Source organism: Lasioglossum baleicum, chromosome 18 (genome assembly GCF_051020765.1).
Source record: "Lasioglossum baleicum chromosome 18, iyLasBale1, whole genome shotgun sequence".
Lineage (NCBI taxonomy): Eukaryota > Metazoa > Arthropoda > Insecta > Hymenoptera > Halictidae > Lasioglossum > Lasioglossum baleicum.
The window spans coordinates 5,866,187-5,892,673 of NC_134946.1; the positions used below are offsets into that span (position 1 = coordinate 5,866,187).

Sequence of the window (26,487 nt, forward strand, 5' to 3'; positions counted from 1 at the left end):
TGTAAAAAAGTTAATGAAACTTAAAAATAATTATTATAATGAACTATGATAAAATTTATAATAAAACTGCACTCAATGAAATCTGAAGTTAAATTTAATTTGATCTAATTCATGAAGAAATGTAAGAGTGTAAAAGATAAGATTTGTTACAACAGTTAGTCTTGTAATATTATTATATCTCGTGGTTCGTAACAACAAATGATTTATCGAGTAAATTGTAATAGAAATATATATGTATAACAATATCAAGTTTGATAGAGACGTGTCACCCCATGACTAACACGGCAGTCAGAGTGTCAGCCTAACACTTCCCAGAGGTTATTCTGCAGTCGATTGCGAATTCGATAAATGCAGGTTGCGTTGATGTCGATTGTCACAAGTCTATCTAGACGTTGTTGGAACAACAGCGCAGGATCACGCGCCCGAGATTGTTATACGGCGCGAGATCGAAAAAGGAAGTAATTCAACGGTGGCGGTGGAAAAAGTGTACCAGGTGCACAGACAGAACACCATTACCACGACTTAGTGCCAAAGATGGATTTAAAAAAATTCGGTCAAGGAACTACTGGTCTGAATATCAGCCTCGAGTCGAGAGAGATACATATAGACCTCGAGGGAAATAGTTTACAACGTCCGAATGTTACATCTGAAAAACCCGTTCACTATGACGAAACACCTGCTAAATTGCGGGGGTGGTTTAAGTCATCACCTCGACACTCTCGCAACTCCCCATTTTTAAGAAACGTTCCACAATAAAAATGTTTATAAATATTTATTACACGTGAACAAAAGAAAAGGTATTTTCTTAAACGTATAAATATAAGTTTGAACAGGATTATTTTAAAAAAGATAACTGTTTATTTCAATCTGAGATTGCTGTTCGTATTAACGAAAAAATATTTTTATTATTACAGTATTAATCCGTTGCCGTATCATTTGTTTTTGCAGTTACAGTGATTAAAACGTCTTTATCCCCAAAAATGTCCTGGAAGAGACAACAAAATTTACATTTTTTATACGGCTGCATTTATTTTAATGCATAAATATTGATTACAAACGAATCAAACTTTATTTCTGTTAAAAAGGAAGGCATTTATATTTGTTGGACTCCGTTGAAAATCTTCATGACGCGTGTGGCTCGTTAAAATACGGCAAGGGGTTGATAGATATTTTCGATAATTTTATGTTTTTACTTGAAACTCTCAAACATAATAGTTGACGTCACAGTTCCGAGACAACAGACCGAGCAACACTGTTATACGCTCATCGCTCATATGATCTTCGTCAGGCCACTGACTTTGACAACACGGTACAAGGTCGTCGGGACCATTTCGGCAGATCCTAATCTACATAATCGCCCGCGGAACGGAGAACCTGTACCAAATCCTAAAATCTGTGGACGACTACAGTGAAGCCCCCTCCCCTCCCCCTACCACCCATTCATGTAAACTACATTGAACATTCCATGTCAAACACATGCGACGAACTCGTAACTAGGTATTAGATCTTTATGCAAATTCTGATTTTCGACACAGAATCTGTAGAAAAAATTTCTCTTGTTTACTCGAAAATTTCTTCATATCAAGGTTACAAAATTCTATTAACACTAGATTTATAGGGAGAACTACAATAATTTTATATAACTTTCTAAAAATGACAAGGACGTGTTTAGTCGAATTTGAAACGATTCGTATCACAATGTGTGACCAAAAAAATAGTCTATTTTTTAAATTTGTTGTACCGATTTGTTTTTCCGATTTGCTTTACCGAATTTGTTGTACAGATTTGTTGTAACAGATTTGTTGTAACAGATTTGTTGTACCGATTGATTGTATCGATTAATTGAACAGATTTATCGTAGAGATTTATTGTACCGATTTGTTATACGGATTTACTATACCGATTTGTTGTACAGATTTATTGTAGAGATTACTGATAACCGAATCTTTACAGTCTGAATAATTATAAATAAAATATTTGGAACCAGTCATTTCAATGTTGTTCCAGTGTTAAGGCATAAGAATTATAAACTAATTTTCTACTATTCCACACACTTCAAATCACACAAATGCAATTAGAGACCGCGGCTTTCGTGCAGCTGCGTTTATATTAGGCAATTTCTGATTCGGCGAATGACTAATTCCTCTGAAATTGTTTAATTAAACGGTTTCATACGTTATCTGCCGCATCGGTTATACGTGGGCGGCATAATTCATCGTCCACCTTGAAAAATTCATTTTTGTTGTGTCATTTTCCCGGAAATCGATTCTTTTTAGAACTTCTTAAAATTCAGTTGCTGTGAATCTCTATGTAAAAGAAAACTTTTTCCGCATCAATCGCGTGAAGCAGAAGCCAAATAAAAAAATGTATTCGTAGAATTAAGAAATGAAACATTTCTGAATGTTGATAGCAATCCCCAATGACGAATTAAGTTGTTATCCTCGGTTGAAATGTTAATTCGAATACATTGAAACTAATATATCGGTATCTTTAGATACGTTTACCCCTTTTTATTGCTCCAAATACCACCTATTCTCGTTATAAATGCATAAAATCTGCTAACCACCTGATAACTTTCAACCTTATCTATTAAATTACTTTGACTTTGCAGCATTTTTTTAAGCAGTAGATCGACAGTCAACGATTTCAAAAGGCTCCACGTGTACTGTTAGCAGTTGCGACCAATTTGCTGTGCTAGTTAACTCTTTACCTACCGGAAACCACATAACTCACTGCTCAATGATCTCGCTATGTCGAAACGCAGCTTCGAAACTTTTTTCTGAATAATAATTCAAAAAATTGATCGCAAAAGTGTTTGTTTACTTTAGGGACTCTTGGTAAATACTTGTTATGTATTTCAGTATAGAGATAAAAGTAAACAATATTCTTTCGTTTTTAAAATAAGTTTGCTCGAACTTGTAGAATACTTTAACCAAATATGTATTTGTATCTATAGTATCTGGCATGCAAGATTCTCCCGATTTTCGCCAAAAAGTTTGCGGATATTTAAACCGTTATACATTCGTAACAAAAAATCATACAGTAATGATCCTGGACTCATTTTGGTGCGTGCAGTTTCCACTTTCAGAATCCTTAAGTAGCATTTCTCAAGGATGCTTCCGCATCGTGCGGGAGAATAAAAAGACAACGGTGCTTTTTGCGAAAACGTTTCAAAGTCAAGTAACCCTGCAGGCGTTCGAAAACTCTCAAAAGAGTCCGCCAAAACTCTCACAAAATTCTCAAAAAAATACATCTCTCACAGTTCTCAAAACTATCAAAATTTTCAAAACTCTTACAACGTTCAAAAACTCTCAAACTTCTCAAAAGTTATCAAAACCCTTCAAATTCGCACAATTCTCAATATTTTCGAAACTCTTGGAATTCTCACAGTTCTCACAATTCACTATAAAATTTTTTAAAAACTTCCAAAATACTTAAGACTGCAACATACGCTAAAAACTCTTAAAACAGTCAAATCTATTAAATGATCAAGACTATCAAATGCTCAAGACTGTCAAATGCTCAAGATCATTAAATCCTCAAGACTATCAAATGGTCAAGACTATTTGCCATTCAAAACTCTCAAAATACTCGAACACTCACGTCTATCAATCCCTCAAAACTCTGAAAACGCTCACCGTCCTCAAAACTGTGTGAAACCGCTCACAATTCTAAAAACTGTCAAAACGCTCACGAGTCTCAAAAACACTGAAAACCAAAATTCCGAAAAATCCCCTGTCCGAAACGCCGTGACCACTCGAAGCGAGCAACAAGCCCTGTCCTGTGTGGCGCGTGTAAACAGTCCGCCGCGAGTTACAAAAGCCCGACAATCGAGAAAGCACTTTCTTTCCCGTACGCGACCCACGTAGGCCCGTCACAACATACATACACATAAACATACATAGTACATACCGACTTCGGCATGCTGCACGGAGAATTCCAACATAATATCGGCTGCCTACTATGCGTCGGCGCTGAGGAAGCGGGTCGCTTCACTGGGACACATTAGGTGCTCCGAAAATCGAGGAAGAACCAACTTTGAAAAAGGATAGATAGATCGATCTATGGAACGGGGCACGATCTCGAAGAAAACCAGATGCGGGAACACCACCGATATACATGGAAGAGCAGCGCACACGGTGTGTTGTCGCGTTTAGGCTCGCGGTCACGAGCACTTTGAGCCACTTTGATCTCTCATCGGTGAGAGATCGGTAGAAAGCAGTTTCGCGGGACCAATACGCGCCGCGCTCCGAACGCGATCGTAGAGAGAGAGAGAGATGAGGTTTTTCACCTTCGACGGACCTCACGGCACTGACTGAACAGAGAATGCTCCCGTTCCCTCACCGGTGGTTCACCCTCCCCCTTCTCGCGCGATCACGCAGGGAGGGGAGACAGTTCTGTCCCCCTACTTTCGTCATTTCTCATTTGCACCGTAGTTTTTCTGTCCCGAGGGAATAGTTATGTGTCCCCCAGAGGGGGAGGTGGACCTAGATGTTTTTGTGCGCACCTGTTCAAGTGGGGCTCGGCCGAATTGATCAGGTATCGAGGTGTGGGTGCACTAGGGACTATCAATAAGGTGACTTAGTGCCGCTTCTAGGTTTTGTCATCATTGACCCCTTGCATTGTGATTTATTTTACAACAGTCTAAGTTTATTATTCTTTTTAACCCCTTGCCGTATTTTGACGAGCCATACCCGCGATGAAGGTTTTTAACAAAGTCTAACTAATATGAATGTGACCCGTTTCATTTCAGATGAAATAAAATTTGATTCGTTTGTAATCAATATTTAAGCATTCAAATAAATGTAGCCATAAAAAAGATATACATTTTCTTTTCGCTTCTACGTTATTTTTGTGCATAAAAACGTTTTGATCACTGTAACTGCGGAGAAAATGGTACGGCAAGGGGTTAATTTGTGGTAAGGGTGCATTCGAGGAGAATTAATTTAATAAATTTATTTCATTGAACATGTGTTACGATGAAGATCGTTGTATTATAAATAGGTCACCGTAAATGGTGGGGAGTGTTTCGTTCTAAATAAACTTTGTTTACGACGAGATTATGCACAGCTATCAATTGAAAATTGTAAACTAATGGTTTGAAAAATGTGTTTTCCTGTCTCAATGAAGGAACATCGACACCCCGGCACCACAATAAGCTTCATATGTATGTATACTGTATAATGCACGATCGTGTTCTTCAATTCAGAGCGGCCTCTGCTTCGCATCGGCACTGTCCCCACTATGTATTGTAATTGCAGGCTCAATGACCGAGACGAAAATCGAGGATGATCCGACCCTGAATTTCGGAGCTCATCATTCATACCGAATTAAATCCTTAACGCGTCGACGGTCACCGGTAACCGACACTTCCGCGTTAAATAGTACAAAACATCCCGCAGATGTTATTTCGATAAAATCGGGGAAATTCTCCAATCTGTATAATATAGTTTTCATTATATTTTCAATCTATATTGAAAATTTAAAAAATACTTTTTCAGATCTTTGTCAATTATACATATTCTGAATCAAAATCGGTTAGAAAGTGAGTAAAAAAGTTATTGTCCTTTTAAAAATGGCCCAATATACTGTGAGCGCCTGAAATAATTGATCTGAAAATAATATCTGCAATAATTTAACAGTTATTTTCTCTCAATACTGTTATTTGGAAATAAAAATAATCACTTTATCGCTACACTATAAACGAATTGTACATTAAAAGCAACAATAGTTTAGTTGTGAATAGTGTTCCAGGCCCGTTTTATTGTTACCATTTTCTTCATTTTGCGGTCCTCGTTAGTTTGATTGGATACTTTGCTCCCATTTATTTTTCCTCGTGCTCTCCACGAGTTAAATCTTTTCGTTATGTTTCAATTATTTAATAAAATGCCGACAATAAGATCTGTCCGGTGTTAGGTAACTTCCTCTTACCGTTTTATTTTGCTCTTGCAATAGTTATGTATAATCTACGATTGTTACGAAGGCATCTGATGGATGTTAAACGACGACGTCTACTACAGTACGTCGCAGGTTTTGAAACGAAGAACCCCAATCGTACCTCCATTTTAACCACAAACAATATTTAACAAAGCATCCTTGCTGCATTTAAACAGATCATTTCAACCTGCATAAAATAAAATCGATAAAATTGTTCAAAACGATGAGGTATAAGGAATAGACGTGATTAGGAATCACCCCTTTAACATTTTTGGGATACCCTGTATAGAATGAAATTAATAACTTTCAAGAAACATGTGAGAATATGGTTCAGTAAATATCACATTACTATCGGTACACTGCGAAAAGAGATACACTGAAAGCAGTAAAAGTTATACGATTGATTTACTAGAATTAATTATTTTTGCACTCGTTGTCGGCCAACGTAATGACCTGCAATAATAACGGTAATAAATCGATCAAGTAGACGTCATTGTGATTATTCGCATGATTACATGTGCTACCGTTCACAAGTTATCGGAAATCGAATTGTTTCGAGGAAAATATTCAATTTTCTGAAGTAACTTGCAGCTTTAATTTATTTTTACGACTAATTATGCAAGAAGCACCTCGGAGAACAATTTTACAAAGCCAGAGAATAATTATCAGCTGATAGTATTCAGAAGCTATTGTAATTATGAAAATCGATTAACTACAAAATCTGAATAATTATATTTTTGTAATATTTATGTCACGCGATATTTTATTATTTTCTTACTGGCACGTTGTCTTGAGCGTGTTAATTAACACTTTTTGTTAGTAAATTGTAATATCAACTGTATTCAATTTGTTAACATTTTCATTTACTTTTTATTATAACATTGATCTTTCTTTTATTATCAACAGTCTACCTCTTGAAAAATATTTTAACAACGATATAAACACAATGAAGAAATTTATTCCGGATAAGTAAACAATAATTTATTTTATGCAAAGAACTTGCCGTGGATATACAAACAATTCTTTATTAAGAACATTTGCTGGGAAGGACATATTAAATTTAGGAAGTCATTGACGAAACTATTCGTTATAATCAGGCTGTGGATTTTTATGCAAAATAAAAATTGTCTAATTGACAAAAATTAAACATTTTTGCTGATTTATATAACACCTGCTCATTTTATTATCTTCCAGGAATCTACGGCTTAATTGTCCTTAAAAATAGTAACACTGTCAACAAACGTTCAGGAAAAGCGATATCAATTTGCTCGGTCTGTTTGAATTCGTTAATCGCGTTACGACGAAACAATTATCTTTAATTAGCAACTGAAAGCATAAGTTCATTCCAATGTCTACATAACACCATATTGTAGCCGTGACAAACGTTCATTCAGTAATGATGTTGACCTACCACATCGCCATGATCAGAACGTTCTACGCGGCAAGAAATTGTCTGTCTAATTAATTTAGGAATCATTCGATAGTAGTTCTCAAATTATCGTCTTTTCTAAATTCTAAAATAATTCATCAGATAATATTAATTTAATATAGCATCATTCGAAATTAGTTCTTAAAAGATATTAAATTACAATTTAATTTCAATTGACATGCAACATCGTCAGAACTAATGCAAGAAGATACAGATACAATAAATTCTTGATCTAAGAAAACGGGAACCGTAGGATCTATGAAAAACGAGTAAGAGCTCGAGCTAACTCGGTCGCCGAGCAGTGTAAAGCGTAAACATGTAACGTAATCCGATATGGAGTCGGGTATATCGGTGTGAATCACTACTAATCCAATTACAAAACTTCTTTATTTTTCATTATTTTTTTATGGGACTTTCGCCAACTTATTTGTAGCATTTTTCTGATTAAAATGACGTTTACGTGATTACACACGCCGTCCTTTGCTACGTTCGGCGAGATCACAAAAGAATAGTGGACTCACCAGGATCTAAGAAACAGCACGGACCCGAGGGTTTTTCTTAGATCAAGGCTTTACTTGCATACCAGAATCATCAGATAATTCTAATTTAGTAGAGAATCATTCAATATTAGTATTAGGTAGAAATATGGTTACAGAACAAAGAATCTCTTTAAATCTGTTTGATTCATAAACGCGATTCGCAGTGGAGTAAATTTTATTGCTTGATATCGTGAGTGAGTCCAAGTGCAGACTGAAAGACTTTCTCACTGTTTATTAAGAAAAAATGTGTTTACGTCAAAAGATCAGGCTTCACTATTGTTCGACCGCCGTGGAAATGTTTTATCGTAATTTTATCTATTCTTTGTGTCTGCATTACTTTCGCGTGTTTCAGCATCGAGATAAAACTTTCGCATCCTTTAAAGTCCATTCGTTCAGGAATGATTACAATTTACATTGTACATTTACGTTCCGGTTTATTATACTAACAAAGGTTAGCATTTATTGTTCAAATTAAATTTTTGTATATTCAAATAATCTAAAATCAATGGAAATATAAAAAATATTTCAAATCTGTGAATCATTATGGTCAATATTATGCTACTACATATTAATTATGTTATAATGTTGTACTAAATAAATACAATATTTAATAAGCTGATTGGTTTTTAAGCTTTCTCCTCATTAATTGGGTATTGTTTCTATTCTTTGACTGACATAATATTGTCTCACCTCAAAATTCTATACACGTAATTAAAATCGTATTAAAAGCATAAACAATTGAAATCACACCGTAATCTTAAATAATTAAAGCCATAAATAATAGATAATTTAAATCATACTATAGTCATAAATAATTGCAATCATGCTAAAATTACCCCCATACAATTCAAATCATACTACATAATCATAAATAATTGCAATCATGCTAAAAAATTACATATAATTCAAATCATTAATAAATTGAAATGATAAACGAAATTAAGATCATACATTGTTTTATGTAAATACCTTCAGCAATCTGTCTTCATATTCAAATTTTCAATAATTTCATTTGCCGACTATTGTCCGCTTCAATGCTCTGGCACGTTGATTAGCATGATTTGCAAATTAGTGTTTGGCGAAGCAGCGTAAAACTTTTTTTGGTTCGCTCGGTCTGAGAAAAACAGGCGAATCGATAAAAATAACATTGAAATGAGAGGTGAATGTTCTCCGAAAAATAAAATGGAGAGAATGATGAACGCCTCGGACTCGAGATGATTCTGAAATCGGCATTGTTTACCAAAATTCTATCAGCATAAGTGACGACACGCTGCGCCTCCGATAAAATAACTTCTCGGCACGTTACCACCCGCAGAGGTCTTGCACAGTGATAATTACTATCTTTGTTGTTGTTTATGCAACATCGATGCACCATTTACGCATTTCACCGTGCGTAATGCGTTGTAATAAAAACGTGGCGGGACGCGTGTATTGTTCAAACCGTTATAACTGATACGAATAAACATTCAGTTGAACTATTTTGTTTATTTTTGTGGGTCCGTACAAGATACTAAGCACCGTTAACGATTATTTCGTTTAAACATTACAACAATATAATAATATGATAATATACTGCGATCGGACGCGTCCCTGTGTGTTGTTTGTCACACGCGACACCTTCTAGGTTATGTTATGGTGCGCTCGATCACATCGATCGATAATCGATTCTCCCATCGTGCGGACACACCACACTGGCCGCGATTTTCTAACTTTTCGAAAATTTACAATTACATAGTCTCAAAACAACGTTTCATTTGAAAATACGTCGCCATCGAAAAAATGTCTAATAGATTGAACATAATATAACAATATCTTTAAATTCATCTAACGTTTCCACACTGTTTTAAATTAGAACTACTCATTTTTAAATACATAAAATCCGCAGTCTAATTATGGTAGCGGAAGCAGCATAGTTTTTTTTCAATCTTTTGATGTTTACGATTAGCATAGAATTTTCGAACGCCTTTTTTAAAAAAAGATAATTGCTATGGCTACTAGATTGTTCATTATTGTAAATGGATTAGAAAGTGAGTTGACATTGTTTGTAAACACGATGTCCAGGGTGCCTCGGAAGCATCGCTGATAACCCGCTGATAGGAAACAATATATGTATGATCGTGACAGTGAAACATACAATAAAAAATGCTTATCGGATTATTGCTGTACTGTTAAATTTACGTAAGACTACGTAGAATAGGAATGCTACACGCAGTTTATCGTAGTAAGGTCGTCGTGGCTGATAAACAATTTTCATTATGCTCAAATAATGTTTAAACTTAATGTGGCGAAACAACATTGCATTGTTCTGCGATATTTTGTGAACATTACTGACAAAAATTGTAAAATACACATAAATAATGGTAAATTCTTATAGATTTTTGAACCCAAATTGGAAAACCATTTTGATTTTTGATCTCTAATTTTTTAAAAATTAAAAAGAAAATTTCCAGTGTCAAATATGTATACAGGGTGTCCAAAAATGTTGTATCTCCTTAAAGGGGATAATTCCTAAGGTCATTTGAAGTAACTTTTTCCTTTGCAAAAATGTTCCCCGAAGCTTTGTTAAGAAGTGATAAACGGAAAACACGAACCAATCCGAGCGCGGCTGTGGGGGACGGAGTCCGGCTCGACCAATGCCAACGCCAGGCTCAGCGCGAGCCGCTAGTAGTCGCGCTCTGATTGGCCTGTGTTTTTCTTTAATAACTCCTTAAAAAAGCCGCTGAGAAAATTTTCGCAAAGGAAAAAGTTACTTTGTATGACCTTAGGAATCACACTCCTTTAAAGAAAGTACAAATTCAAAAATGCAAAGACGAAAAACTTGAGATTGAAAACGCAGGAAAGACTTTGTTGAATTATTGCATATTAATTATTGTATCGCTAGTAGCTGCGATCTAGATTAGACTGTCGTATCTGCCAGACCGTACGATCGAAAAACAGATAGACTTGATCTCCTTAATCAACAACTCGCCAAGTCACAGTCAGAAACCGTTGTTTCCATCGGGGCCTCGCTTAAGTTTCTTAAGTTTCATAATCGCCGCGAGTAATTTATGCTATTTAGATTAGACAGGTGTTTCGGAGATATTCCTTAATGCATTTCAACCGATGCGATAATGCGGTCGTTCTGTCATTAGCGATGGAAACTTTTACCGGGACGATGCGTTCATTTTCCTATCGGGAAATATTAACATGCACACGTCGGAAGGTGAAACTGTCCCTGTACATTCTTTATAATCTGTTTTCTAATCTGTTGCAGTGGCGAAACAGATTGAAAAAGCATATTATTTCAATTGATAAAATTTTACTTAAAATTGAACCTTTAATTTAATTTTTACTTTCACCCATTAAAAAAAAAGTATTTAAGATCAGTTTTGTTGGAATTTTGTAAAATATTGTTACACTGTAATAATTGTTATATGGTACCATAATATTATTATACTATTGTGTTATACTGTTCCATAATAATATTTTGCAAAATTGCTGTCAATATGATTAAATTTTCTTTTCTCTGGTTAGTTTATTTTGTTGTTTTATTTTTTTAACTGGAATGCCAATTATGGGACCCAAAATGGAGTTTCCACGTGGTTCCGAAAGACAAAGGAATGTGGACGCCTGTTCTTATCTCACGGCGACGACGGCTAGATGTACTATGACGTCTCAATGTTGTCAGTGACTCGGAAATCATCGAGGTTAACGGTCATCAGTGGACTGTTTCCAGCGCGAAAACTTCGGCGCCCCTGTTTTGCAACTACATTTATCTTTATGACACTTAATTGTCGTTCCTTGAATCATCGAAACTCCCATACTAATTTTCATTAATAAAACATTGGGATACTAATAACATTTTATTTTTATATAATTAATATAAAATTCGTTCTCCAATTTTTTTTTTAAAGAATACAAAAAATATACATTTACTAAATAAATGAATATTTCCTTATGAAACTTTTGCTAACATATTTTTGGACGTTTTCTGATTGAAATGATACGAAACATGACATTGTTCGGAGCATATTTGGTTGTGTAATTGACGATCAGAAGAACCTCGACTATCCGAACCGCTGATATACGAATTCTTCATTATCCGATGCATGTTTCTCATGTTAACAGTTCAATCTAAAATGATACACGTACAACACGATTCACTGATCAAGATTTAATCGAGCACTGTATCTAAACCAACTGTTCTATTATCCGAACACTTATATTTCACTGATTAGATCGGATTTAACTTTCTACAGCAAAAGTATCACCGAAAAAGACGTCGAAAAAGTTGGTTTTATCTTTTTTTTAACTATGACGCAGTCAAACTAAAAATACGATAAAAATTGGAGAAAATGTTGATGATAACACCTAATTATTAAATTCATTTCCAGAGTGGTCGCTCTTGAGCTTCTATGTAAAATCTATATCTTTTCGAATTTCTCGTTTTTCACTTTTTACAACATGAGTTAATAACTAAAAAAATCAGAAAAAATTCTCGAATATATGGTTCGATATGCTAAATGCGTCAGATTTTTTTCAGAATTTTCAGATGCGATTAAATAGAGAAAATGAGGCAAACACAGGGGTTCTCTTTGATTCTCGTAACTACCCTTACAGACGAGGTGTAGGGATGCAACTTGGTAGAAAGGGTTTTTTCTTGGTAAGCTAACGAACGAGCTATCTCAAAATCGGTTGAAGGGCATTTTTGACTACCTTAATCCGACTGAAAATTTCTTTTTTAGTTAAAAATTAAATTTCTCCGAAACTGTGAGTGATAAATGGACATAACAAGAAAAATTATAATTTTTTGTCGATCGATGTAGTATGCCGTGACGGTGTACGATGCTGAGTTATAGTCTCGTGATAAACGTGCTCCTTTAAATGGAGTAATTCCTCACGTGAAAGCAGTTTAGTGGGCGGTCACGAGATGCCACGTAGGTGCAGATGAAGTACTGCATAATTGAATCTAATGGCCCAATGACGAATTGTCATATGATGACTTGCTCGAGTAAATTCGCTGCGCCGTAAAGAATTCGCCTCCCTCAATAATCCGCTATCATCTAAGACATCGACATATGTATGTTAAGTATGTATGTTAACTATACATATGCTACAGCAAAGACTTTAATCCCTTTCAATTTTTTATCTGAACCATTCCATTGCATATAAAACACTGAACAAAAAAGATCTGCAACATATAAAATACACAGATACAAACCCAGCAATTCGTGTTCGATTTCTAAATAAAAAATCTTGGTTGCAAAAATTTCGAAAAACCAGTCTTTGACCTATTTGACCCGTTCAATCGCGTATAAACAATTCAAAGAAATGCACGGCAATTTGTTTCCGTTTTTTAAATGAAAAATCTTGGATTTTCGATTTTACTTGATAGCTTCCTTTCCGGTTGAGATACGAGGTTGAAATTTTACACAGCATGCATACAGTTGACAAGCTATCGAGCGGGTGCTTCAGCGGTTTAATTGAAGGACCGACGATTGTGGATAATTTCTGATCCACATGATATTTTATATGTGAAAATAGGAAAAGCAGTTTTGTGTTCATTCAATGATGATGTAGCGGTACGAGATAATGTAGAATGACGATCTTTGAAGTATATCTGGCGTGCGGAACGTGGCATTTCGCGTACATTCGTTCAAAAAGCAAATAAATACCTCAGTCAGTATCTCGTGTGACGTTCAACGAACGTCGGATTGATAACAAAGCTTAGATACAACAAACATTTGGCAGCCGCGAAGACCGCTACAGTGTCGGAAGACGAAGTATTCTAGACACGTAGTCTGATGGCACGGAACCAAATTCGAATATCGAGAAATTCATCTAACTGTCATCTAATTCATCCAACTAATTGAATACTTTTTCCTAGAAAAATTACTATAATTTCCTTATGCAGGGTTTCCCAAAAATGTCATACTCATCACTAGACTCCGGGTTTTATGAATTTATGACAAAAATGAGTAGGTAAAATTTAAAACAGTGAAAAGATTAGAAGACTTTAAGAGGATTATAAAAATATAAATTTATATTTAGTTCCTGCGTCTTGCAATTGATGCAGAAACTTTTTATTTTGCATAAAGATTCGGAGTCTAGTCATCGCCCATGAATAGAGTGATTTCTAAGATCATTTAAAGTAACTGTTCAATTAAATTGTCGACATTTACCATACGAAGTTTTCTAAAATCAAATATACTGCGAATTCGTGTAATGTTCTTCGATCATTTTGAATAGAAAAGATTACTGTATATCCTCCAAACTTAAGTGAATATAGATTTATTCTTATTAAATAAATGTCGTCCGTGACAAATTGAGTATTCGCATAGAGATCGATGGGTTGTTAATAATGAATTATATCGAGAGTAATCGAGAAGCAGGAAATCGTTGACGAGGTGTAAGAGTATTCTCGCGACAGCTTGCATAATAACATCCTAATGTATCGTTAGGTTTGCCTTCATAATGCGCGGCTGATTATTATTCTGATCAGTCGGAACACAACGATCCAAAGTGGCTAGGCCTTCCGAGTACGCGCGACCCTTCTCTCTTCCTTCTTCCGTATACTGTCTTTGTGTATGCCAAGTCCATCTAGTTCTATGTATACACGAATCCATTACTAATTGCTTATTGTTTCAATAATATCCAAGAAGATCGAAACGGAAACGATTTATACGTACATATTCGATTTAAAAAAAAAAAAGAGATCTGTTGCGCGTATCGTTCTGAAACTTCGTGGGCTTATGCACGCTTGGTTGAAGCATGTACAGTAATTTTTGCAAAATAATAATCCCTATCCCATGTCGTCAGATTAAGACTCGTGTCCTCGTGTTATTTTAAGATTTCAGTCAAAGTCTTTGATTTCTCAAATTGCGAATTTGTCAGTGTTTTCAATGTCTCAGTCCTTAAGCTCTTTACATCCCATTGGCGTCACTGTGGGGACATTCATAATCAACGGCCTAATTATAAAATAGCAGCAAGATTATTCTAATTCATATCAGAATAAAGTATGGAATAAACTCACGAACATTTCCAATTTTCTAATCTGCGATAAAAATTTTTTGGATGTAATATAAAATGAAGGTCTTGGAAATTTTAATTGTACAACGAAGGGTAAGCAATAACGGTGTAAAACAACCGTTTTTTATAGCCTTTGGGCTGCCCCTCTACTATCTATTGGCCCGAAATAATATGTCTCCAGGGACCTACTGTCCGCATTAACGCCTGGAGAGAACGTCTTCAGGCTAGAACCACGCCTGTTCTTTTCATATTATCCCAGACTGTACCTAAGTACCTACCCAGTACAGAAGTGGGAAAAGCCAAATTCCTACTGCTGTAAGTACCCAATGCTACCTAGAAAATATCCTGGTCCGTCAGCGCAAACGGTCCCAACCTTGTCCGAACGTAGGACAACGGATATTCCTAGGCTCTATCCGTCATAAAGGGAGAATAATAGTCGGCGTCACGAAATCTTCAGGTCTAAAACTAAGCTTTTGAATATCGACGCCTATTTCGACCTTTCGAGTCCTGATCCGCTCATAAATCGGCAGTCTCTTGTCCCGACAACCGGAGTCCCCAGATGAAGACTTGTGTCTCTATACCTTCCTCTCAGTGTCGCCGGAATCGTTCAAAACTAGTACATAGATTTTTCCTCTCCTCCATTTTCCCTTCCACTATCCCATTCCAACACCATGAGCTATTCCAACTTCCCCCGCTAAGACCATAGACTGGTCACGTATTAATTTGGTTATCAAAGAGGGGGTAAACTATATTCCCCTCGATTTCCTCGATCTGGCGACACTGCTTCCTCTTCTACGACGCTATTCCCCCACGCTTCCGAACCGGTCACGTGACGCGCTTCGTCTCTGTCGCGCATTTGTCACAATGTCTCGTGACTAACCCGGTACTGCCAGAGAGGGGGTAACTTCTTCCCCTCGTTTCGAGTCAATTCCCCTGATCTGGCGATACTAATCCCATCTAATGTTATTCAGTAAAAAATGTATAAATACTAGTTTGGTAATCAAGAAAAAAAGGCTACACATTAACTATTACACCGATCACTTTGAAAGTTTGTTAGCACGGTTACCCGAGTCTGAGGAGTGTTCATAAATTTTTCCACGTAACGATAGCCATTCAATGCAAAGTTACGGCTAATTATCTCGATCACATAATGATCACGCAACTGCTGAAAATCACCAGGAATAATACGCGCGAACGATAAGAATTCCGATAAATAATGTATAAAAACAATAACAGTAATATGACACTTACTCGCGAACGAGACTTGAATTACTATGGACTCATGGGCAGACTGTCAATCAGTCTGACCTCGACGGGCAATGCGTCAATAACATATTTTCAGGTACGCTTATAGGTACGTGGTAAATAAAATTGTCAATAGTTACAGTAAAATTACTACGATGTGTTACCAATCCGACGAGAAACAGGAAAGCAAATTCTGAGCTGCAAAGTCTGCGAATCTAATAATAACGCTTTTTCTGAATCTTCGAACAATTTTTATAAATTTTTTACAAACCAGAGCACAGCTGTGTCGAACGAGAAGATGCTTTGCTCTTCACGACGAGGTTAGATATATGTAGGTCGTCCTCAAATTTTTGCACGAAATTGCGACACGTTAAATTTTCCAAATTCCATTGGTTGAGCATCGACAATTATCACCCTGTAGCAATTTAAGTGATCGTCAACAAAATTGCATCGATTAAATGCAATTCCAATCACAAGTAGATGCTTCGCTGCTAAGAATGAGCCTAGGTACATTCTCAAGAGTAATTATTTATTGACATAGATTCAGTTAACATTCGTGAGAGTGCGAGCATTTATTCACGATCTCCGCGTTTGTGGCAGTTTTGCAACTAGAATGCGAATCTTCGCGAGCGGTTGCAGGAAGGACAGTGCAGTAGAAGGTCAGAGAAGCAATCGTTCGAGTCAGTAAACGCACAAAATGATTCCTTCCGGCGTGGCGGTGCTACAAAAGATATCATTTTTGTTTGTCTTCTTCTCATCGACGAAATCGTTAATAAAATTAGGTCGATTTTGTGACAGCATCGAAGAACCGGAAGTGGAAATATTCTTATCTCGACAGTTCTTGTGTCTTCCATATCAGACAAGAAGTTGCGCCATTACACCAAATTATAGAAATTCGATTTCGGCATAATTAAAAAGCCAACGATATTATATCTTTCAACATTAATGTTCAATGTGTTAACTCGCTCCGATAAATTCGTAGCATTTCAAGGAAAATATTTGACTGCGTTTCAGTGTTAGCGAGTTAACTACTGTCCTTGCCTCATTAAATAGCGTCGAACGGTTCGAGCAATTTACATTTTAACTTTACGACAAACAATTGTGCAACAGAGCTTATTAATCTCGCGCGCTTTAGACACTCGTGCATAATCCTCGGAAGAATTTCGTCGCGATAAGATAATCAAGTCCGATCAGATGTACCTAAGATCAGTCTAGGTCTGAAGTAAACAGAGCATTTTTAGCGAGTCCATTGAAAACGTGTCGAAAATCAGGTCAGATAACGTGTTTGTACAATCGTTTTCTTACGATACCTTTTTCTTATCAGTGTTTCAGACGCGTATCTATTGTGGTTTCGTGAAAAAATATCGGAAGAGGATCTACCTAGCCAAAGCCTCCACTTTCAGCGCCCCCCCTCCCATCTCCTGTGTCTTCCCCAACAACTCCAAGTATAGGAGAACGCATCCTCGCCAAATAAGGGGAAGGAGCGTGATTTGAGGGAAAAAGGTTACCCTCTCTCTGCCAGTACCGGACACATGCAGGACAGAGACGAAACGCGTCATGTGACCAAGCCGCGGCGGTGGGGAATAGCGGCGTAGAAGAGGAAGGTAGAGTGGGGACACAAGTCTCAATTTGGCAATCTCATCCTTGCAGTCACGCGAGGCATAGTAGGGGCAATATGAAATACTTGATAGTGGGGGAAAAAGTTGCTCGGGCCTTATATAAACTCATTTTTTAAAGCTTGAAAACTCTACTTTGAACATCTCGCAAGAACTTTTCTTAAAAAATACGTTTGCACCGGAAAAAACAGCGAAGTGAGCATGATCTCCTTCCTCGAAAACTCAAATTGGAACGTCTCTACAAAAAGATTTCGTTTGCAGGTTAAACCAACGTGAACCTAAAAAGCTTGAAGTTTCCCCTCGATGGTAATCCCTGAAAATTGACGTCGCAATTTTCCGTTGTCATTTTACTGCATTTTGGATGAGAAGTGCCCTTGAAGCTGCAATAAAGTTAAAGCTCAATTACCCCAATTTCTGCTCGGTATTTCGAACCTGTAGGATTGTATAACTCTGAAAAACAAATACCACAGACTGATCCCCTCGTCTGATAATGGGAAACGGAAGCCTCGGAAATATCTCGTGAATTTCGTAACAATCTCTTCGGGATGATTACCGAAGCCAATTGTTCCTTATTATTCCAACGTACCTCTCGAACTTCCTGCGCTTGTTTACGGTTACTTACACAGAGTATTGGCATAATCTTAGCTGATCTTCCAAAGGTTGAAAGATTTCATAATCCGTGGACATAATATTTTCGATTACTTTTGTTCGACATCCAATAATCCTCAATTTCAAGTCGCAATACTTAAACTGTGGATCTTTGTAATCCCGAAATCAAATCAATAAACCACTACTTGAACTGTGCACTGTCAATATCAATTGAGTGGGCGTTATTATTTGAAGAAATTATTATATTTCAAATAGGTATAGGTGAACATATAGAAAAAGTACCAGAATTATTAATGTAGCAGTTAGTTATCTTTTAAGTAGGATTGTCTTTATAGGTCTATACTAGGGTGGCTCTTATTTACTCTTGACGTACAGTATTTTTTAAACTTCTTTTACGGAACCCCTAGGATTGGTCCAATTAATTAAAAAAAAATCTGTGCAAAGTTCGAGTTCGATTAGGATATTCTTACCTAGAAAAATTACTATATATATTCTTTAAACATAGATAAACATATAAAAAAGTTATTTCTTTGGGTATATTATGTCCCAAAAATGTCGGAGAACCTTGAAAGTGTTCCTTAGGTTATTTGAAGTAACTTTCTCCTTTGCGAAAATATTCTCCGCGGCTTTGTTTAGGAGTTATTAACGAAAAACACAGACCAATCAGAGCACGACTACAGTGGACGGATTTCGGCGCAGCCAATAACAGCGCTACGCTCAGCGGGGCGTGTCGCTCAATCGGAATTCGCGCTCTGATTGGTCTGTGTTTTTCGTTAATATCTCTTTAACAAAGCCGCGAAGAATATTTTTACAAAGGAAAAAGTTACTTGAAATGACCTAAGGAACCACTTTCAAGGTTCCCCTACATTTTTGGGACACTGTATATTATAAAAAAAAATGGCTAGATATTTGGATAGACATATTCTTGTCAGTTTTATAAAACAATGTAAAATAGTCGCATCTAGGGGGAGCTTCTCACAAACCTAGTGTTAATAAGCGACAGTTCATCACGCCGTCGTTATTATCCTTCGCCGTGATTAACATACATATCGACGGAGTTAATCATTCTTGACATTAAATGCACATGAGTGCGAGATCACATTCTTCGATAACACAGTTCATTAATCTATTTGAAGAACTGCAATTTGCAAAACATGTTTGCTCGCGGTGGCATTGCGCGTACGGATCATGCAAAAACATTAATTTCGAAATTAGCACCATTTTATTCAGCCTCGAAACGGTCAATATTTACAAGCGGAACAGAAGTTCGATTAGTTCCTGAACACTCGTCGGTGATGATTAACGGGTGAAATGTCAACGTAATTTGTCCGAGCAAGGTGACAACTAGTGAATCAGTTTGATATATGTATGCGCGTGTGTATCGCGAGATTAGACGCGGCGAGAATTAGTTTGTTGTTCTTACATCGGCTCTCGTGTACCTGCGTCATTTTAGTCAGTAGTCACGTGCACGTTCCATGAAAAACAACCACCTATAGCGAAAAAATACGTAAACGCAGTCTCGTCTTGCATGTTTGTTCATCCATTTCGCGGTTTTGATTCGCGTCTTATAGAAACCAGCTTTGAAATGCTCGGAAAAACGCGATCGTTCTTCATCGACTCTCATAATAAAAAAATACATAGTCCAATGAACAATTCACATTCGCAGAGGATAGAAAAATAATAGTTATTATTTCTGGCTAACCTCGTTTTATCAGAGTGTGGATTTAATGAATTTAAATTTTAAAACATTAAAAGGATTTAAGGAATTTAAGAATTAGCCCCATTCAATGGATAAGAATTGAAAAATGGATAACAACTTAATGGATAAAAATGGAAAAAAGAAATATTACCCCCCCCCCTCCCCCAAATAATATTAATTATATAAAATTTCATAATAATTTAAAAATAATATTAAATTTTCCATGAAATTTTTATAGATAATATTACCTCCACAAATAATATAAATTATATAAAATTTCATTAATATATATAAATATCCAATTTATCCATTGAATTTTACATATTTACTTTTTTTAACATTTTTACTTTGTATAAAAGTCTATTCATAATTTTTCCATAACCAAACAAGAAAGACGAAGACGTTGAGCTTGTCGAATTATATCGAACTGCGAGAGAATCCGAGGAGTACTTAATTAATGTCAAACATCTTATTCTCAGTTTTTCCTTCATTGTTTACACGCATTTGATTTCCGTTAAATGAGTAATTAAAATCGTTGGATCGCTTTATAAGGATTTCGCGCGATAACGTTTTTCCGTTCCATTTGCCGACGTTCTTTTATCGAGAAACTGACGTTCATAATGTTGAATTGTTCCACGGCAGATAATTACTAGTTAATTGCATTCGATGAAAGAACAGGTATCCTGTCGGAAAATCGATAGAAAACGATTTCCATGGTCACTCTTTTTATTATTCTGCGGTATGCGAGCCGTCCATTTTGAAAGTGTCGTAAATCGGTTTTTGAGGATAAAAAGTTGCTCGTGGTTATAAAATTTTACGGTCGTTCCTGGTTGCTACCTTTAACCTTAGTTGGGGAGCGGTTTCTTTCGAAATTCTGTAACGTGCCTACTGTCTGCAGTTTTGAAACGTCAGTGCTAATATTTTTGAAATTTTGCCGTCTACTTTTATTTTACAGTTAATATTTCTGAAATTCTTCTTTAGATAATCTCCTTAAAGTAGTACTATTAGGTGTTTTTTCTTTTATTTTACTGTTAAACTGTTTAAATTTTAACAATTTACAAATATAAAGGGCGTCCAAAAAATGTCGGGAATTTGACAGCGGTGGTTCTAGCTGATAATTGAATGTAACCACTTATTCCAAGCACTTCTAAATACGCAAAAATATATATTTTTATTTTTCATTGTTATTAAGGATATCTGCGCTTGAGGAATGGGGATTTAATAAAGAAAGAAAACGAGGACCTAGTAATTAAGATCTAACTAGCTGTGCTTTAGTCATGGGACAACGTGTGTATGGTTATCCTTCATTTGTTATGGTTAAACGCACGCCATAAGATAAGAATCGCGACACGTTCCGCGTGGAAGATTTTTTGGCGAACGAAGGTCCTCGGTATAAAAGCGGTTCTCTTTTTATCGAATCAAACAGCTGCATATGTACACCGAAACGCTTCCTTTCACGCGAAACCAGTTCCAATCAGACATTACGCGTCCTTCATTTCTGATTGTAAGTCTAAGGTGTATCGGGTCTCCTGCCACGAAATACGTTCCCGGCTAGCTGATGATTTATTTGCCAAAAAAAGAAGCAGATCGTACTCAGAATTTTGGTGACGTTAATAAATACACAATGACTGGGCAGAACGAATTAATGAACTGCTGATTTAATGTCTCATCTATTGTAGTGGACAAGAATGTGGTCTAGACTTTAGACAATAAACATAATTGAACATTAATATTACAACTATTTTTAATTTATTGGAAACACAATTCTTGTTTTGTTGTGTCCTTATTTAAATTAATACGTATTAGGACTATTTCTTTATTCTTAATGAAATTAGTTCGAATTAATATTATTCTCTACTGTCATCGTTGTGTTGAATCGTAATTGAAATTTAATTAACTTGAATTAAGACTAAATTTCTGTTTAAATTAATTTGAACAATTTTGATATGCACCCTCGCTGAAATTAGTGTGAATTACTTCGATTCCTCGCCTGTGTTTTTATTGAAATTTATTGAAATTAATTCTACTTTGGTGCGTATTCTTATTTAAAACTTTTGAGACAGTGTAAAAATTATATTGAGGTAAACAAAAAATGGCTGATTTAATGTCTCTCATCATGAAGTCTATTGGAAATTAGGATCTTCCAGATTTTATGGGGATATGCAAAACAATACTGAGATAATCTACAAAATTAACTCAATTTATATTATAATGTTTTAAATGCAGACAGTTTGATCAGAAAAAGCAATATAAAAACTTTAAAACCTGAATTTATACGTCTATCAATATTATCATTTTGTCGACCCTTAAAGTTGGATAAACAAAACTTTATTGTGCATAAACACATCCACATTCCAATTGATTTAATTTACTTTATCGGATATCAACGAATTTATCAAGGCTACCACAAAGGTTTTTCCTAGGACATCAAAGGACGTTCCAAGGACACCAAAAGACGTCGGAGATCTGTTTAAAAAAAAAACCAAAGAATCGTTAAGTGAAAAATCAATGAGTAAGAATAGCTTTCTAACTTTCTCCTAGAAATTGATGGATATCATTGTATTTTTCAAATATGCAAATGCAAAGTGCAATGTATTATGGCTATATCCGCGTCGATAGTTTATTTAGCTGGCGGTCGCTCTAAACCGCTGGGGCGTTGTTCTGCGGTTGATCAGTAATGTGATGACCATTGTATAACACAGTTTCTACTTTTCATTGTAGTATAAAGTAAGTAAGCGACCATATTAAAAATTATTGATTATAATTATAGTATGAACATAAATTTTGTCGGTTCTGAAAGTATTAACAGAACGACGATATGCGTGTGGATTTCGACTACCTCATTGTGTCTGACTGCGTAACGGTCACTGCCAACATAAGATCCATCATGCAACGATTAAAATTACGACCACTTCCTCTGACGAATCCACAAAGTATACCACAAAGTCCAAGACAAACCAACCGTGTCATCGTGCTCCCAAAGATCTTCCGGTCCACGTAAAAAGATCAATGGATAGCCAACGAAGCATAGTCTAATCATGAGAAAAAAATGCCACTCACCAATCTCCTCGACCAAGTAACGATCTTTGGGACTCATGTCTGCGATTTCCGTCACGCTCACGACGACCCTGACACTCATCGTTGTCCTCCACCTCCAACCTTCGATAATAATCACGATCACGATCTCAGCTCCAGTCTTTTCCTCTTGCACGTTCGAGAAAACAGCATCAAACTGTCCTTATTGATCCAATAGACTGAATCATCGAATTACGTATACAAAATGTTCCCACGACGGAACGACGAATCTCATTAAATCATCCGACGAAATGATCGGAGCTGTCAGAGAGGACTATGCTCGATATCGTTGACACTATCCTCCCAATCTCGGGCTGTGAACGTACAATAATAGCGTTTCACGTTGAACAAATAGGGCCGCGAAGTCCTCTGCGCTCCGGATTCCATAATTTCCCTCTAAATACCAGATCAGTCCTGATTATACGATTTATAGTCTGTTGCTCACGATTGCACAACTTTGCTCCACCCACTTTTCCAAACGTCCCAGAGCTCAAACTACGGAATTATGCACTCTAACACTGTTTTTCACGTTCTATACGAGTCCTTTTGTCTCATGACACGATGCTTTTCGATTATTCTTATAATTGCAGGCAATACGAGCAGATTTTTCCATCAAATTTTTATCTTTTTTTACGAACATAAGCAGTACTGTCCCAGCACAGAGCGTTTACCGTCACTAAATTAAAGAAGGAGAATTTTTGACATTTTTTTGATATGACGAATCTTTTCGAAAATTTTTAGGCACGTTGATACGCATGTTGAGAAGTAAGAAACATTTATTTGCGCGGAAATATAATTTCAAATATAATTCAATTACAGACAAATATGAATTAAATCACAACAAACAACTGGAAAGATTCCTTAAATACTGTTACTCCACTGTTTCACCTAAATGTGGAAATGCCCGCTCGAAACTCTGGGGCAATTGAAAAGATGTGTGCCACCAAAGTCATGTGATCCTCTTATCTTGTGTTTACTCGCTCATTCAACAGAGATCAACCACAATTTCCTCAAACCCCGCCATAACGGGCAACGAAAACCAGAGAAATCTGTCTCGAACTCGTTTCAATCTTGTCAAATCTCTAAACAACCAGGAACAGGCAATGATAACAGAAGATCCCAAACTGTTCTCCAGACTTCACATACCGCGAGCAATCAGCTGTGATCAGCGAGAACATCGGTGTCGCTAAGAATTCGAAAGTGACGCCGAATCGATTAAGAGGCGAGTTGCAATGAATCCTCCACTAATTAATCGCGATTTAGTCAGTCCCGTGTGCCGGTCTCGTTCGAAGGAACGTTTCCTGCGTGCTGTAACCTTGAGAAACCTGGCCGTCACGAGACATTACGTAAAACAACGTTCAGAGCCGCTACCTGGGCGACTAGAGCATATAGCAAGTCACCGAAGACACCGCAACCCGATCGCAAAAGGTGTTAGAGACCTCCTCGAGGGACATATTCGTTCGCAGACAATGATCTTGGCTGATTAGAGTCGTTGGTAACAAGATCTGAAGTAAAAGGCGGCTCGGAGGCCAGCAAAGATGGCGGACGCGCCGATTAATTGCCAACTAACTGGAGAACAGAGTGGAAAATGTTCCCGAAAGGGGATCTACAGTTTACAAAGACAGGTGTTCTGCTTCGTTTGATCAGCTTCTTCGGGTTTTTATCGATCAGGTGGTTCCTGGAGAACCGTGTTCGATGGTCCAAGACGCCATTTTTGAAGGTCAAAATTGCTCTTACATTGCCAGCAAGGAAACCGGAGTTAGTTTTTAAATGTTGCACTGTTAATGTTTAGGGACACTTAGATTGGAGTCTTAAAACCTTTTTCCTCTCGCACTTCGTCGAATACATTCGATTTTACTGTCGCAGTCTGACTTGTTACAGCACTGGGTCAGAATAAACGCGAACGATGCAGTCCGAACGTTGATCCTTATTTATCAATGTTGTCCAATCGTATTTTTTAAGTCGTTCATCGATCGTCTCGTTGGACCCCGAAGAATTAAAATTTTATCGTTGCGGACGGAGTAATCAATGTTTTCAAACAGCCGAATCTAATCCTTGGTTATCTATGCTTTAATCATATTTCGAATATGATCTATATCGATCTTCTCGTTGGATCTCGAATATCTCGAAATTCAACTTTCCCGCCACAACTTGAGTTTGGAAAATTGTTGGAACGCGAATAGTCAGGAAATAGTTTCCGACTCAGTCAGAATTTACTTGGGCTATTAACTCGGCGCGTCAAATACTGATGGATAAACAACAACGACAATCTTTATTCATACGGTTTCGAGAGTTGACTCATCGTGAAAGAAAAACGGTGGTACGTTCGCAGAGCCGATAAGTCTTTTCTACGAGATAACGCTTCACCACGTGCCGACGACGTCACTGCGCGTCACTCGTTGCACCTGACGAACTGCGTGCAACCACAACTGCAAATCGGCGGTGTGCGAAACTGTCCCGACACGTTCAACAAATTTGAAAACGAATGGTACGCGCGTGTAAATCTTCCGGGAGATCATTTCTCATATTGTCTTTTGTGCTTTCCTTTTTTTTTATTGCTTTTTCTCGTAGATGGCAGCTCGCGATTGTGGCGGCGAACAACACTGTTTGCGCGGTTTCCGAAGGCACAGCAAACTATCGCCGTGCACGTCAGGCCAGATTGAGTGTAGACTGACAGAAAGCGCGGTCGTTCTCTGCTGTAACGACAGGTGTTGTCGGCCGAGGACTATGGCCGGGTGGGGACAACGAAGGCGGAGCAAACAAGCATAGTAATCTCCGTTCTTTCTCTTCTTGCAGGAACCTGGAGTTTGTATACTCGATACAAAAAAGGAAGCTATTTCCCTACCGACAGAAGCTCGCAGGTTTATAACAATTCCGGACGATAATCAAGGGGGTATCCTGGGTCTGAATGTTTCAACCATCTTCAGGAATTTTTTCCAAAAGAACTATTCCACTTTTTGGATTGAGTTTTCTCACACGCGTTGGTGGATACTTGAAGTACATAGATGATTTTTCTTAAGTGAAAACAATCAAAGTTGCTCGAGTTATTATTTTTTATATGAAGCAAGTTTTAGGGGCTATTCTAGTGTTGAGTGCCATCTTATTATCAATATTTATAAGTCTTTTTCGAAAAAACTATTGTACTATTTGCATTGGGGTTTTTCACATGCATTTTCGAATACTTGAAATACACGGGTTATTTTTCTCAAGTTAAAATAATAAAAATTGCTCGAGTTATTATTTTTTATATGCAGTAAGTCTTGGGGGGGGGAGCTAGCTGGTTTTAAATGCCATCCTTTTATCGATATTTATGAATTTCTTTCAAAAGAA

The 26,487-nt window shown here is 36.8% G+C and overlaps 1 protein-coding gene across 4 annotated transcripts in view; it reads right to left on the reverse strand.

Annotated features, from left to right (window-relative positions):
• Nucleotides 1-25,943, reverse strand: part of LOC143217908 (uncharacterized) — an 81,109-nt gene extending 55,166 nt beyond the window's left edge. The window contains exon 1 of one of the 4 annotated variants that reach the window (XM_076442637.1): nucleotides 23,143-25,943. In XM_076442637.1, coding sequence (XP_076298752.1) covers nucleotides 23,143-23,221 — 79 coding nt within the window. In that variant the 5' untranslated portion in view covers nucleotides 23,222-25,943. Of the gene's footprint in view, nucleotides 1-3,912; nucleotides 4,323-23,142 lie in introns of those variants that run through there. The other 3 variants (XM_076442638.1, XM_076442639.1, XM_076442640.1) reach the window with 3 other exon arrangements.
• Nucleotides 25,944-26,487: the final 544 nt, after the last annotated feature.